Raw genomic sequence first — 16,564 nt, 5'->3', positions numbered from 1 at the left:
ACACGGACGTTCTAGTATCCAGAACCATAGTATCTGCAGAGCGAATTACATGCCAAAACAATGGCCGTTCTACATCTCATTAGCATAAGCTTATGTTACTGTAGCATAAGCTTGTTACTGTAGCATAATGTTTGGTTATCTTCCAGTAACATGGCGTTAATTACGTCTGCGCATTACTCCAAGCCAGACTCCGATAGGGATTTAGCTGAAGGCGAGCAGAGAGGGAAATAATGCTGTTAATGTCTAACTGCGGCGCTACGTCCATTCAGACCCTGTAAAAGCCCTATTTCAGGATCTAGGTGTGCGTAACGCCAAAGTTTAGCCATGACCCAACTAAGGTAACGTTAAGCAGATGGTTGTGGACAAGCGATGTTATGGAAATGCCTCATTTTCCGGATTGTTGTCACCAACGACTGTCGTTGTTACCGCTATGCTCTTTGCGGGAGAAAACACAACAACGTTCTTTGTCCTTTAAAGATGCCCCTTTAGGTTAACGTCCTGCTAAGTACGTTTTGTGGATCTGAGCCTGTGACCTGCAGCACTGAGGGAATTAACCAACTGCAGTTGATGAAGGGGTTTAGATGTAAAATGTTTTGGAACATCTAAACTCTCGTCGATGTGGACACCACCATTCAAATACTCTCAAAGCTTTTTACGCAGGAAAACAGACTGTATAATATCCGCAAGGAATAATAATAGTTTTTTATATAGCACATTATATGCATAATTTTGCATACACAATGAGTCACTACCCTGTCGAGCTTACAATCTAATTCTGGTGCCTGAGGCACAAAATGGCTTCGCCCCGAGGTCACAGAGCGTCAACACTGGGATCCGCGTCACGTTGGCACTGAGTTACGCCTTAAGTTTCCGTTATTGCCATTAAGGTTATTACTGATGGGCGCTTGACTGTAAATATTGGAGCGCTCATTTAATGTTCTTTGAGAAGAGAATTAAAGGGGTGTTGTAAACACAGTTATTCTTAACAAACGTAGCCTGCAGCAAGTTAATATCCGGAGCTGCTGCCAAGACGCAAGTTACTGTGACAACATAGGAAATGTCATGACAAACGGCATTACCCATTACTATTTGCAAATAAACAGCTTTATTGGTAGTAATACAGCTGCAGAGCTTCGGTCTTTTGTCAGTTTTTATTTTCATATTTGTTTCATACTATTTGCTATTTACACTTGTGTTGGAACAGGAGTCCTGAACAGAGCTGCTAAGTTCTAGTTTATGTATAATCTACTTTGCATATTGTCTGCAGTAATAATAACCAGTCCCTATAAATTAGTTCAGTGTTTCATGCTACTGCACTCTACGGTGTCAATGCTCCAACCTTCAGGTAAGAATGACTTTTAGTCAAGAAACCATAGTAAACAGGATGAGTACAATTTCACCAAGTCTTCTTAACCCATTTATTGTCAAAATCCCCTGGAATTATTTCCTATATACCAACATTCTTAGTCCTGATTTTATAACAAGGAATTCTGCACATTTCAATCACCCCTCAACTTTAAGAGCTCATGGCAGAATATTCATTACCATTCTGGTTTTAACAATATACCAATATGAAGCCGGCTTTTTAGAAAGCAAGATATTGTATTATTGCGAGTTGTATTTTTTTATATATATCTATATCTCTCTATATCTCTCTCTCTCTATATATATATATATATATCTATATCTCTAATCTCCATCTCTAATCTCTTGTGACCTTGGGCAAGTCACTGTGTCTCCCTGTGCCACAGGCACCAAAATCATAGATTGTGTCTGTATTAGCTAATGTACAGTGCCCTGTATAAGGACGTTATATAAATGTTGTTATAAATAAATGACAACAAAAAAAAAAGTATAAATGAGTGCATAGTGCAGTATGTTTGTGACCTCTGCAATCAGGATTAAAAAAAAACTTTAAATTCACTTTTTCTGAAAGATATTGAAATGTCAGATTTTGACATCCGGAATGCGGTTTATATCGGAGCGCTTTCAGTCTGCTGCAAATACAATGTTTCTCATGCTAAATGGAGGTGGGATTTTAACCCCTGTGCTGCCAGTGGGGACAGCAATGTAATATTTTCTTGGCCCCTCAAACAGCAAAGATGTTAACTTTCTAACACTGGTTTTTAAAGTGCAGGTTTCCAGCTCTCGTCTTTAAATTGGCAATCCGGGTGGCATTTCTTGCTTTTTTTTTTTAGTTATAGGTTTAAAGCAGGGGGTCTCCGGAGCTGATCTAGGTTAATTTCCGTCCCGGGGACCCCCTGCTTCCTGAGATACTGACCTCCGTAAGGTGTGCCGCTTTAAATGTCCCTTGTTACGTGGGCCAATAGGAAGCCGCGAGGGTTGACGTCAGAAACGCGGAACATTAATAGCCACCATTATGTTAGCCACACAGCCCTGTCGGAGCTGCTACATGAAGGAGATTCCAGAATCCCCTACGGAGGTAAGTATTTCGGGAGGCAGGGGGTCTGCAGAGCTGAAATTAACACGGTTCAGCTCCGGAGACCCCCTGCTTCAAACCTATTTTTTTTTTTAATATTATGACAAAGCAAGAAATGTAACCTGTAGTGCTGCCGTAATTACCACTACCAGTCCACATTTTAAGGATGTCCCTGCTTGAGCACAGGTGGTTGCCAGTGATTGAGACCCCTGTGATGAAGCAGGGTTATCATTAAAACCTTACCTGTTACTTAAAAGACGGGTTGGGATCCCTTGTATAAAATATTTGGTTTTAATCCACATCTAAGTAATAATACATTGTTGATGTGCAGGTTAAAGGGCTACAATGGATAATAGCATCTACAACCTGCTGGAGAAGATACCAATGGTCACTGATGCACAAAGTCGTGCTCAGCTGTCACTACCCTTCTGCGTGGATCCCGCGGTTAAGTTTCATCTGTATCCGGAGGCCTCTCGGTTCTCATACTCAGAAGACCTGGCTTTACTTTCCTTCGCAGCAGACCAACCTGTGCTAGAACATTATTACAACGACCCCTATAATATCCCTTTTCAACCAACCTGCCTTAAATTTGGCCATCTTGAGGGTTCCTATGGACCATCTTACATTCGAAAAAGGAACGAAAGAGAAAGACAGAGAGTGAAATGCGTCAATGAAGGATATGCCAAACTCAGGAGGCACCTGCCGCCTGAATACTTGGGAAGACGCCTGAGCAAAGTACAAACACTCAGAGCCGCTATCAAGTACATGAAACATCTTCAGGATGTTCTTTGTTGGGATGCCAGTGAGGCTTCTATAGACATCCTGCAAGGACGCAGCAAAGAGCCCAGCTCAAACATACCACAAATACGCTTTGCATGAACTCCTGAAGAAGACTTTGAAATAATAGTAAGAAAGCAGGGAGGGGGAGCTTGAGATAATTAATCAAAAAATCTGTTTCTACTTGGATCACCTCATTTTATCTGATGGATAATATAATTCTGGTGTGAGCTTTTATTTTCCTGCTGTAACAATGCGGTGCTTGCTTATAATGCATACGTAGACAGAACATGTCTGTCCTAATCCTCACAATTTCCCTGCAAGCTGAGTTTGAAGCAGGGGAACCTGGTTCAAATCCTGGTGTCAGCTCCTTGTGACCTTGGGCAAGTCACTTTATCTCCCTGTGCCTCAGGCACCAAAAACATAGATTGTAAGTTCACCTGGGCAGATAATGTGTGTAACAATCCTATGTGCTGCTTACCGCACATTATACTGTAATTGTGATGCGCTTTGGGAGAAAAGCACTATATGAAATAAAGTTATTACTATCATTATTCTATATTAAGTAGGTGGGTGTGTGCATAGAAGTTAGTATCTGATTACCAAAGAGTCATACAGCAAAGTACAGAAGTTCTGTTTGTGTATCCCAATAAAGCTGGGTTCACATATACACATACTGTACTTCATAGATCCGTGTGGCTTCCTCAAAGCAAATTAAGGGACTTGTGGAGTATTTGTGATAACCCTGATTGCTAGAGACTAGCTCAGATAGGTCTTGGTTTAGCAGCTCTGACCCCACTTAGACCATAGTAACATATGCACAAGGTAAGGGCAAATCAGTTGGCATAACTGGGGAGATATAATATCAGCACTAGCTGTTAATCAGGAGTAGAGGGTCTCTGTAAACAAGAGCCTGACATAGACTCGTCGTCATCCATTGTTTTGTGTGATACAAAAGTCCGATCACACACACACATCTGGAAGGTGACACTTTCATAAACAAATGAAGTGAGACTAAAAAAAACAGGAGCTTTTTACACCCCTATTTCTAAAAGCCAAAGTGGAGAAAATACTGATCAGAGCCAAAGAGAAGAGGTCAAGTGACTAGCTTTCCTTATTCTGGGCAGCTGGCCTGGGATACTGGTCCAAGGTCCTTCCTCACAAAGAGACCTGTGCTACCCTGCGATGCATTGATAACTCATCTGACCAATGAAGTTGCACGTAAACTTATCTTTACATTTAGCACAGTACAACTCATTTTTTGAAAGCACTGATAAGAAAAAAGGGCAATTTCCCCTCCACATCCCCTTTATACCAACCAACCCCCCCCCCCCCAAACACAGAACTAGGTGAGTATCACATTCTGTTACTTTGTTTTTATTGTTAAACTTACTAATGTAAGTTATTAGAGGTCATTTATTTTGTATATGAAGTCAGACATTAAGCCCTATTTACCATGCCTTTTGTTTTAGTAGCCCAAGCATGCTTAGTCTGCTCTGGCCTTGCAGTTGCTGTTCATGACTGCAGCTATAGTAACAAACATAGCAACCGGGAAACATTAGACTTTCTTGCAAACCCTCACTCGGCTGGCAGAATTCCTGAGAGCAGCGCGGCCAAAAACCGTCAGCATCAAATGCTCTCCTCACTGGTAAGGAATCTATTCCTCGGGTCTCTTAGAGAATGCAGATTACGGTCTACATTATTCAATATATACATTAATGTAACCCATTCGATCTGTTGCCGGCCCATCTAGTTATTTAATATACCTGAGGCACCTATGTATACATAGATCATATTTAAATTTATTTTGTGCCTCTGCATATTAGTGCTGAAAAGTAGTACAGACCCCTTCATAAAATGTGTGTTGTATGTAGTGTAGGAAGATTTCATACATCTGACGTATAATTTGTTGTTTGAAATACATTTTGACATCATGTTAAATACCCGATAGATGCAATTTAAAGGAAAACAGAATTGTGTGTATCATTTTTTCTTTTTTACATTTTTAACAAGTCTTGGTAAATATAAATGCACGGTGTCATGTTATTTATAATAGTCACATTGGGAAAATAATACATTTTGTTAACCTGTACAATGAAACATCTGTAACTACAGTACGTCAAATAAACAGATTATACTTTACATCAGGTCACAGTGTGTACGTAACCTCGCAGGCCCCTCCGTTAGTAAAGCTTAAGTTCCGACTGACCCTAAAGTTAGTGAAGTTTACGAGATAAAATGTCAACAAGTAATTATGTGTCTGAACTTACAGTTTTTGCTTTTAACTTCTGCAGAGCTAAAAATGTGCCAACCTCCCCAGCACGGGGATCTCCCCAGAGTAGCAGAGAGACTTAGGCCTCTGAAAGGACATGCTAATCAGCTTATTTGGATAAACAATAAGTAAATTCCATCAACAATAGACAACCAATAGGAAAATAATTAACCTTTCCTAGATCCTAAGAGAAAATGAACACTTGTCATTTATGTGTAAGCTGTTTGCCCAAAAAATAACAATCTGATTCTTGTACGACAGACCTCGCTTCACAGGATGGATCATTACATGAGACCGTTATGTTCAGGTCACAATTACTGCAGTATGGTGCCTTCACTGAGCCCGCACTCTTGCAATGGTCCGATTTGTCATCCAGAACCTCTCTGCGCATGTTCTGTCGCAGCCCATCCTTGTGCCACCCACCACTCCCTCCCTCCAAGGTAAAACAGCTCGTTTTCAGCTGCAGTGGGTATCATGTTATGTTCTCCTGTCCCTACTCTCAGGGTGAGCATGGCTTCAGTTCCACCTCAGAAATGTTCCACCATTATCCTTATAAACCTGGAAACATGTCAAGGTAAATCCTTGTAGGAGGTCCTCTATATATATATACTGTATATATATAGACATGTGAATGTGCTCACAAGTAATATTTGCATATGCTATACGGTGGAGGGTTGTTAGTCACCTTTTCACCCACCATAACTTAAATAATATATAGCTGAGTTTTAATACTCAAAAACAAATAGACGATACCGTTCTGTGGTATCGTATCATACGGTATCGTCTATTCGTTATATATATACACATACACTAGGATAACCAGACGTCCGGGATTGTCCCAACGTCACACACACACACACTATTTTATTTTAATGATAAAAACATGATACGGTGATGCATTACATGTATACGCCTGTTATATGTTTATATGTAATATTTTTTTTTAAGATGCCTATGGACAAGTCATTTGCCTCATTTCTCAAGCATAAGCTGTAAGAATGTAGCTGGACAGAAAACATTTCCATGTCTATCCCTGTTAACGATACATGAAACAGTACTGGCAAGAAGGCAGCATGATGGATTTTACTATCTTGCTACAGTAAAACAAGAGGTATGGTAATCTCACATTCCATGTGATTAATAAGTGTACGTCACTAGTGGTCTGGGATGCAAAGTGTACAGGAGAGCAGAATCCATGATAACAAAGCTTTTTAGACAACGTTTGTAATTGGTTTCTATTTTATGTACAGCGTACAGCATTGATTAAAAAAACTCACAGTTATGAGCACGTTCACGTGTCAGAGACAGGTCCATAAACCTGCCTTAACCCATAATCACACAGCATACCATGCTTCTGTTAGCCGCTAAGGATTCTGGGTAATAGAATGCAAATGAGTACTCAGTTTGTCAAGCACGGAATGCCGTGTGATTATCGGGTAAGCTATGTTTGATGACTTATTGCAGAAGTGAACTTGCTTATAATTAAGTGTTCTTTATCATTGCTGTATGGGTGAGGATGTTTAGCATTTAATGTTTTATACTCACCATAACTTATTTGTGTACCTATTTATACAAAAAGAAAAAGGAGAAACAGGGGTGTCTTCATTTTATTTTACATTTTTTTTAAATAAAAAGCTAAAAGTGTAACTAGATGTACTATTCCATAACATCAATACGAACCACTGGATAGGAGCAGAATATCGGCACATGCCTATTTAGTGCAGATAAATATACATAAAGAAAACACATTTCTATTTGTTCTGATAGTCTAGACACTGAATCACTTTAATTTTGATACCAGGAAGAACAGGGGATGTTCCTGATTGGATTTAATAAGCCATGTGCAGAGGGAGAAAGATACCAGACCATGTTGCAAAAGACAGAAGTCGGTGACATCGTTCAGTACTTGGATGCGCTGAGACATTGCATACTTCCAGGAGACAATGTGTTGGCTCCATGGGAACCAGAACTGACAAGATATGGCCCAGGAACTGTGACAATGGGTATTGAGACCAGGGATCCTCTAAGAGGTATGTGCCTCCGTTTGATGTGCTGTGTGTATATTTATATATCTTCCATAAAGAGAGAACAGTGTTAGGCATAAGAAAAATAATATGTAAACAAATAAATAATAATCAGCAAAAGATTGTGCAGAGAGAGACTGTTTGTCTAGCTGATATTTAATGACTGAAGCTTTTGTTTGTGAAGGGGTTCATTTTTTTATTAGACTTTAATTTTGCTCTTTTTATCCTAATAACCTACTTAATTGTCATTTCGTCCATCAGTTTTCTAATTAGGATTAATATTTTGAAGGACCTCTTGAAAACACAGTGTCGTGGCTTCTGAGTTTTCTGAAAGCGGGTGTTGTAAAGGCTGTTTTCTGTTTGGGGTTTGACTCGAAGATGAAAGATCTAATAAACATTCCTGAAACAGTTACATTGAATTGGTAAAAACCAGCAAAAGAATTGTAGAGCAGATATTACCTGACTAAATACTTGAAGCCTATGGTGGCTTCCATTGGAAAGCAACCCCTTTAGCCATATATAGAATTAATCCATAAGTGCTTTTCACTATACGGTACCCATTATATCAGTTAGTAGGATGGCACCTCTACACCCAACATGCTTGTGCCTTGCAATTTAGGGCTAATCACATGTGAAGCTCTTCATCTGACCACTTGCTGGAGTGCAGATTATGCCTTGAAATCACATATATTTGAGCAATATCAAATAAGAGGCTTTTCAGGTCTAAAGTAATAAGCATAAAGAAACTTCATTTTGAAAATGGTTTTAAACGATATATTTTTTTAAACAGCCACTGAAGATGAGGCACTTACAGTGAGTTTTTGGAATGGGAAGAGAATAAAGGTCCCTCTTGGAGTTGCTGTGTGGATCTCTCCCTCAGCGTACAAGATGATTGTAGACATGCTTCACCTGCCCATCAGCAGCAGACAGAAGCACCGGGACACAGCTCAAAACTCCACCACTTACGTAAAACAAGACCGCTTTACCACTGTGCCCGTCCACATGTGTACGGCTGACCACTTTTACAAGCACAAGTGTCCACATCGTGTTGCCCATCCACACTACACACATCAACATTGCACCTGCTGCTGTTTCCCAACACATAGCCAGTGCACATGTTGCTATGACCCCAAGTGTCAAGACTGGTGGCCCCTTTCACCCACAACTACAGTCTATGTTCAAGGCAGGAAAGAGCAGGAAGAGGATCAACACATGAATTCAATTGCAAGAGGAAGAGAAAGTCCCAGAAGAGTAGATGACGTTCACCTCTCATCTTCCACCTCCGAAGAGGATGATGGCTCTCATGACGATGATGAAAGTGTTGATGAAACATACCTATCACACAGCACAATGGTAGACAGTGCCGTGAACACAGATTCCAGCCTGTGGGAGAAGCCTAGCTATGATATTAGTGACCGGCCCGATTGGAAGTATTGGAAACAAAGTCAGCCAGAACCTCATCATCGAAAACCAGGTATTTGCATTCTGCCCAAAAGGTGGTCAGATTTCCAATACTTCAAATACTGTATTGTGCATGGAACTGTATCTCCATCAACTGCTTCTCCCAGTCTTTTTCTAAATAGCCCTAGGGCCCAGGCACTTCCCAGCAATTGTGTAGTTTTGTAGAACAATGATTATACAGTATTATGGGGAGGCTTAAAGCAGCAATCTGCTTGACTTTAAAGTTTTACATTTTTGTTACATTATTTGAATCACATGGTTTCTTAGTACACACTGCCTCAGCATAGAGACAATTATCCACAAAACTATGTCCGGGTTATAGAAACGAACAAAAATCAATACATTAAAAAAAAAAAAGGTGGCAGCAGAGGTAGGAAGCATCTGGCAAGCAAATGAATAATGGCGACCGGTGACGTTCACCTGAATGGCACTCTGGCAGTGGGTTACCCGACTACCTTCTCGGGGAAAAAATAATTTCTTGAAATAAATAAACTACAATTATTTTGAAACTGGGAAGTGCTGAGCTCCTCTGCAACAGCAGATCACTTACAGTAGGTTGGATATTTGAAAAGTAACCACCAAAACCATTAGGAAGGTTGATTCTCTGACAGAGAGCTGCATTGTAAAGCGCGAGTCGGGCAGAGCTCCACTGCCAGCTTATCAAAAATTACAGTGACAAATATTGCACGTGCGTTTTCAAGACCACACATGGTCACGTTTTCAATATATATACGATTCAGAATGTTATGCAAATGTATTCAATGGTCTATTTCTAGGCATGGTATGCAAAAGAAAAATATCGTTATGGAAAACAAGACATTCTTTACATCTAAACACCCTTTAGCTTTAGCCTTGGCATTTGAAATATTGCTCACAAGATTTAACGTTTGTAACATAATTACTTTACTCCTCTGCATTTTAAACCCAGAGAGAAAATGTCAGATAACCTTTGGCCTTGTATTAGAAGATGAAGTGGAATGTCAATAGATATATAATCACATATTGTAGAAGCGGCAACCCGAATGTTGCGTCAAACATTATATTAACCATGTTCGAACATTTCCAGGGAGCAGCGTTTCCAGCAACAAGTTCAAAACGAAGACATCTGAATCGAATTCCAGTGTGTTCTTGCCGAATGCTGTTGGACTGGCCAATCAGCGTGCATTGTTTCAAACGATTTTAGATTCTCCAGCAAGGCGCCTCACAGTGAAAGATGTCCTGATTCACAAGGATTTTAACCCATCCTACAGAGTACGTGATGATGAAAACCTATGTGAACAAAATTACACAGACACGCATGTGTGTATACATAGGGACAGAGATCTATCCAGTGTACAGTATATACCCCTCCTTCCAGGGTTTAAGCTCACCCCACTTTTTAAGTAGCAAGTTTTTTTTATGCTCCTGTGCAGGGCAGGTCTATTAAGACCATTCTCCCTGCCCTGCAGCGGTGAATGAGAATGTTCACAGCTAGTGTTAGGACCTGTGTACTGGTCATGCCGTGACGTGGCTGCAGGCTTATAACGCTTTGGCCAAAGGGTTTAACTAAATGACCCTTACTCATGAGAATACTAACATTTAAGTATTTAACTATGTATTGACACATTGGATGTAGCATTGGGTATTTTTGTCTTTTGTTATGTACACACATATACACAAAGTTGGAAGGACACACCGAAACGTAACAGATAGTATAGGGGGAAACATAGCTGCACCACAGAGGGCAGATTTGGGATCTAAATATCAATAGTACATAAACTGCGGACACTCTGTATAAGTGTTGATTTGTTTGGCTTCCGTTGGATTCTTTATGAAGAATACTCTTTGGATAAACACTTAAACTGCGGGCACTCTTAAGTACTATATTATACATATAGAATTGCGTGTAAAATGTATCAAGTTGTGCAGAACTGATCCCACAGTCAGATTTCCATGGATATGATAAACTAGTAAACATAACCACTACATACCTAGTGGTAAATTCTACATACCTAGTGGTAAATTCACACCAGTATCCAAGGTACAAACGGTAGGGTTAAGAGTTTTGTATTTGGAGCTTAAATAAAAACGGATCACTTTCTGTCTTGAAAATGTCTTTCACAGCAACGAGCACCTCCGGTGGTCGAGCGTCTTGGAGAAACCGAAATGGATTTTTTTTGCCAGAAACAAGCTTCTCTAGAGCAACAACAGAAGAACAAGACACAGCATCTAGAATGGGAACAAAAGAGGGAGCAAGAAGCTGACCAAAAATACAATGACATCCAGGAGGCTCACAGGTAACTTCTTTACAGGATTAGTATGATCTATTCCAGTGTTTTTTTAACATGGGTTCCCCGGGACATCCCTATAGGGTTCCCTGCAATATTCAGGTCTTTTGCAAATTGTACCAAACACAAAAGAATGTACAATGCTTCTGATCTCAGACGCGCTATTAGAGAGGGTTGGGGTTCCTTACAATGCTTCTGATCTCAGACACGCTATTAGAGAGGGTTGGGGTTCCTTACAATGCTTCTGATCTCAGACACGCTATTAGAGAGGGTTGGGGTTCCTTACAATGCTTCTGATCTCAGACACGCTATTAGAGAGGATTGGGGTTCCTTACAATGCATCTGATCTCAGACGCGCTATTAGAGAGGGTTGGGGTTCCTTACAATGCATCTGATCTCAGGCGCGCTATTAGAGAGGGTTGGGGGTTCCTCAGAATTTCACAATATAATTATAGGGTTCCTTACCCCAAAAAAAGGGGTTAAAAACACTGATCTAGTTATTACTCAATTTCCGGTCTATAGCTTTAGAATTTCCATAGCTAACCAGCTATATGTCCACATGTTGCTCACGTCAATTGGAAGTATATAGATGGTGTATAGGGTTTCAAAAATACCAATTCCTTGTTAAATCAAACTAAACCCTTCGTTCTGTTTCATTACAGACAACAAATTATCCTAAAATAAACAACACATTTTTCTTTTAGGAAGAAGACGTTGCAACACTTCAAAGATGAAGCCCTGAAGGTTAAAAAACAGATCCTGAGGAACGAGCGAAACATTAAAGCCAAGCAGGACGCCCGTGAGAATCACAAACTGCGGACGCAGACGCTCGCAGCAGAAGACAAACAGAGAGAACAGCGCAGGCTGGATCACCTGCAGCATGTCCGGGAGAGGCTGGACCAGAAGGAATACGAGAAGTGTGCTGCAAACGAACAGAAGCAGATCAACAGTCTGGTAAACTAGCCACACTCTACATCAGGGGTGCTCAACTCCAGCTCCCCCCCTCCCCTTCCCCCCCCCAACAGGTCAGGTTTTCAGGATCTCTGCTTCAGCACAGGTGGCTCAATCAAAGACTGAGCACCCTGTGCTGCAGCAGGGATATCCTGAGAACCTGACCTGCTGGGGAGGGCATGAGGACTGAAGTTGAGCGTTCTTGCTCTACATAACAGAGTAGGAAGAATCATGTTCTGTAGGATGTTCTCTTCCATGAGCAGCAGTAAGAATGTACAGGGTATAATGAAAAAACGGGACACCCCAGAAATCCTATATTGCTTACACAGGAGGAGAAGCCATTACATCAGCAGCAACGAAGCTCAATGTTCCATTCTTCTCATTCTTTGCTACCCTCTGGAATGGGCCACACAGCTCTCGTCCGTGAACCACGATTTCACTGTATGCCATTTTAATAATTCTTGAAAAAACAGGTCCCAGGCAGAGATTTAAATCATCAATGGATGAAAAGGTTAAGAAAAATAGGGAAATTTTTGCAAAAAAGAAAAAAAAAAAAAAAGGGGGTAGTGCTAATGTGTGTCACAGCAGGTAGGGTAAACCATCTGATTATTAGCCAAGTTACAGGAACAAAATGTATACCATTTTTTTTATTATTAATTTTGTTCCTGTAACTTTTTGGCTAATTATCAGATGGTTTACCCCATCTGATATTAACCCACATTAGCGCTCCCCTTTTTCTGCAATATACGGTTTAGGGACGCGCTAGGACAGTTCCTGTGGGTTTGCAGCCGCTTATTAGATGTTCTCAGGCATTTTACTCATTCGTTCCTTTTAAATTGGCGTCTCTTGTTCACGTTTTCACTTATTGACACAACCGGTACATTTATTTAACACTAGCTGAGAGACCCGGCGTTGCCCGGGATGTAAATGCGTAATAGGTAGTATTATTTATAAATCGTGGAACAATAGGTGAGTATTTGTTGGAAAGGTGGGGTGAAGGTGGGGGTGGAGGAGTGGAGGGGAGGTGAAGGTGGGGGTGGAGGGGAGGTGAAGGTGGGGGTGGAGGGGAGGTGAAGCGGGGGTGGAGGGGATGTGATCCGGGGGTGGAGGGGAGTTGAAGCGGGGGTGGAGGGGAGGTGAAGCGGGGGTGGAGGGGAGGTGTCAGGTGAAGCGGGGGTGGAGGGGAGGTGAAGCGGGGGTGGAGGGGAGGTGGAGGGGAGGTGAAGGGGAGGTGGAGGAGAGGTGAAGGGGGGGGGTGGAGGGGAGGTGAAGGGGGGGGGGTGGAGGGGAGGTGAAGTGGGGGGGTGGAGGGGGGGTGGAGGGGAGGTGAAGGGGGGGTGGAGGTGGAGAGGGGGTGGAGGGGAGGTGAAGGGGGGGTGGGTGAGGGGAGGTGAAGGGCGCTCACTCACCCGTCCGGCCGCTCCCTCACCCGTCCGGCAGCTCCCACGTGGATCTGAGGCGGGAGGCAGCGTGTTGTGGCCGCTCCCCCGCTGTGTCCCGGGCGCGCGCTCGCTCACTCCGCTCCCCCGCTGACTGTAGCGGCGCCGGGGGGGGGGGGGGGTGGAGGGGAAGTGAGTGAGGGGAGGTGAAGGGGGGTGAGGGGAGGTGAAGGCCGCTCACTCACCCGTCCGGCAGCTCCCTCACCCGTCCGGCAGCTCCCACGTGGATGGAGGGGGTGAATGTGCGGGAAACAGGGAGAGGCGGAGCCTCCGGGACCGGTGGGGAAGAGAGCGGGAGATGACATCTTGGGACAGGGGGGAGCCCGCGGCCTGTCACGCGGTGACAGGGGGAAGCCGGGACCGGAGGGGCATCCCCCCTCCCATCTCCTGTCGCGCGGCCTGTCACGCGCGGTGCCGGGGTGTGAGCTTGGGGTGTGTGTGTGTGTGTGTGTGTGTGTGTGAGACACTGTGTGTCCTTTGGGCCGTCACTCCGCCTCAGGCCAATGAGAGGTGTGCGGGGGCGGCCCAAGGGACCAATGAGATTTCCCCTAGGGACACCGAACATCCAGGCAGCAGGCAGGCAGCATGCAGGCATACAGTGCTTTCAATTATATAGTATAAGATTTTTTTTATACTCACAACCATTACACACTCACTAAACACACATTATTTTACAAAGGAGCGCCTGGTTGATGCTCTGTTCACAAGTTTTGTTTTTTCAGACCTAAACAAAATAAAAATATTGATGGAAAATCTACTTAATAGTGACTAACAACGTTCGTTTTTCCTCTTTCCGCTTTCATAGGAAGCCAGGAGGCGGCGGATGGATAACCATTATAAACAAGTGGCTGAGAAGGTCTTTCAGGCGGAACAAAGAGAGACCCAAAGTGGAAGCGACAAACCCCAGTACATCCAGGCGTAGATTTAAAGGTCCCAGTTCTAGCACTCTAACCCTATCAGGGCTCTGGGGCATCACCGTGCAGTGTACAGAATAGGGGGGGTTCCACGTTCAACGCCACAGATTTATCAACGTCCGCTAACGATACGTCCATCCCAGAGCTAAATTATATGAAATAAAAATGTATCTGAACGCCTCAGTCTTTGCTCATTTTGCATTGTGAGAAAGGGTGTTCAGGTTTATTTTGTTTCCCCCCCCCTGCTCCGTTCCAGTCGTCATGCCGGTGGAAGCCCGCTCAATGTATATAGCCAACAGTGTCCTGTAGACCAGGGGGGCTCAACTCCAGTCCTCATGGCCCCGCCCCCTCCCCCCCCACAGGTTTTCAGGATATCCCAGCTGCAGGACAGGTGGCTCAATGAGTCCCTGCTTCAGCACAGGTGGCTCAATCTTTGACCGAGCCTCTGAGCCACTTGTGCTGAAGCTGGAAAATCCTCAAAGCCTGAGCTGTTAGGGGGAGGGGGGGGGAGGGGGCTGAGGACTTGAGTTGAGCCCCCCTGCTGTAAACAACTCCGTGCACGGTAAACGTAAGGGGTTAATAGATATACGGATATGGTGCTGTGATGTAACCAGCACTAGGAAGTAGACAAAAACAGGTCTATTAAAGTCCAACAGAAAACACAATGGGAGCCGGACGTTTCGGGCCCCCAGGGGGATCTTCCTTGGCCCATTTATAATCTAGCACCAATTATAAGAAGGAAGGGTACCCACCATGCATACAAGAAACAAAATGGAGGACATCGGTGAAGGTAAAAACCCAGGTTTTAAAAGTTATTAATTCTGGTCGGATTTTTTACATTTATTTGAAAAGCATCAGATCATGAATATTAAATCTACTAAACACATCGCCTTCATTCGTTTTGGTCCTATAGGGAACATCTTTAACACAACGGTAAGCAATGCGTTGTGAACTTATCTAGTAGAATAGAGCAGGGCTGCGCAAACTGGGGGGCGCCGGATTTTCTAGGGGGGGCGTGGCAGTTACGGAGGCCCTGCGCTCTTCCTCATGGTATTTAAATTAAATGCCGGGGCAGGCGTGAGGCCTCTGTAACTTCCCTTACCTGCTCCTCAGACGGCTCTTCGGCGACACGTTGCCATGACATCTTGGCGTCAAATGGCAACACAACATCACATGACGCCGCCCAAGCCAGAGAGCAGGTAAGGAAGGGGGGCGCGAGGATAAAGAGGTGCAAACGGAATAGGTTAGGGGCCGGGAAGGAAGCATACAGAGGACGTGGGTAGGATGCAACTTGAGCTAGCCTGGAGTTGATTGATTTTATTAACAAGGTTTTAAAAACCGACAATGCTGGGAATTTATCAAATCAGCAAATCAACAGAACAAATTGTGGCTTAATTTGTAATGCAATACTACATGAAACATATTTTTGATAGAATATATGTGCCTGTAGTTTGCAAAGCTTATTTTATTCTTTATGAGTCATTCTACACAGAAGGTATACAATGAATACGGACCACATACTGTATTCGGTTATATATAGAAAGCAATGCATTGTCACTTTTAAAGCTTTTCATTTAAACTGCAGGGACCCTCACTTTTCTGGCAGAAGTATGGCATTAAGTGGTTCCTATCAAAATAAACAGTAAATGTCAGTTCTTGATTGGAAGGTATGAAAAAGGTCTTCATGCTGATTCTGTATCCAGATACAGGCAGTCCTCGCATATCCGACGGAATGCATCCCGCAAACCTCCGTCGGAATGCATCCCGCAAACCTCCGTCGGAATGCATCCCGCAAACCTCCGTCGGAAAACGGACCGTCGGATTGCGGATCCATGTTAATCCGCGGCGGTGAGCGTCAGATAAGCGGTTCCCACGTCAGATAATACGTCCAGCGGACTGCATTATGCAGCGTCGGATAAGGCATTCGTCGGAAAGCGGACTGGCGGGTACCGAGGACCACCTGTATATGCAAATCCAGAGAAAAGTTCTTACCTTTCATAGCAAGAAGCTACTACTGTA

At 43.2% G+C, this 16,564-nt stretch overlaps 2 protein-coding genes across 2 annotated transcripts; both read left to right on the top strand.

Annotated features, from left to right (window-relative positions):
* The first annotated feature begins 2,785 nt into the window (after positions 1-2,785).
* ASCL3 (achaete-scute family bHLH transcription factor 3) lies at positions 2,786-3,319 on the top strand. The gene has a single exon (XM_075566675.1). It carries the CDS (start codon positions 2,786-2,788, stop codon positions 3,317-3,319), a length of 534 nt encoding a protein of 177 aa, XP_075422790.1.
* Positions 3,320-3,335: 16 nt separating this feature from the next.
* Positions 3,336-15,430, top strand: C12H11orf16 (chromosome 12 C11orf16 homolog). The gene is made up of 9 exons (XM_075567052.1): positions 3,336-4,865; positions 5,751-5,929; positions 6,438-6,600; positions 7,291-7,519; positions 8,304-8,987; positions 10,041-10,225; positions 11,078-11,250; positions 11,946-12,195; positions 14,437-15,430. Exons 1-9 carry the CDS (start codon positions 4,674-4,676, stop codon positions 14,551-14,553), a joined length of 2,172 nt encoding a protein of 723 aa, XP_075423167.1. The 5' UTR covers positions 3,336-4,673; the 3' UTR covers positions 14,554-15,430.
* The last annotated feature ends 1,134 nt before the right edge of the window (positions 15,431-16,564 follow it).

Source organism: Ascaphus truei, chromosome 12 (assembly GCF_040206685.1).
Source record: "Ascaphus truei isolate aAscTru1 chromosome 12, aAscTru1.hap1, whole genome shotgun sequence".
NCBI classification, from domain to species: domain Eukaryota; kingdom Metazoa; phylum Chordata; class Amphibia; order Anura; family Ascaphidae; genus Ascaphus; species Ascaphus truei.
Note: the sequence above shows the minus strand (reverse complement) of the source record. Positions and strands in the feature narration are given on the sequence as shown.

Bases quoted from the DNA above. Each gene is read 5' to 3' on its own strand.
- ASCL3 (XM_075566675.1), top strand. From the start codon at position 2,786: ATGGATAATAGCATCTACAACCTGCTGGAGAAGATACCAATGGTCACT.
- C12H11orf16 (XM_075567052.1), top strand. From the start codon at position 4,674: ATGCCTTTTGTTTTAGTAGCCCAAGCATGCTTAGTCTGCTCTGGCCTT. The intron at 10,226-11,077 runs GTACGTGATGAT...TGTCTTTCACAG, and splicing joins ATTTTAACCCATCCTACAGA to CAACGAGCACCTCCGGTGGT. The intron at 12,196-14,436 runs GTAAACTAGCCA...CCGCTTTCATAG, and splicing joins AGAAGCAGATCAACAGTCTG to GAAGCCAGGAGGCGGCGGAT.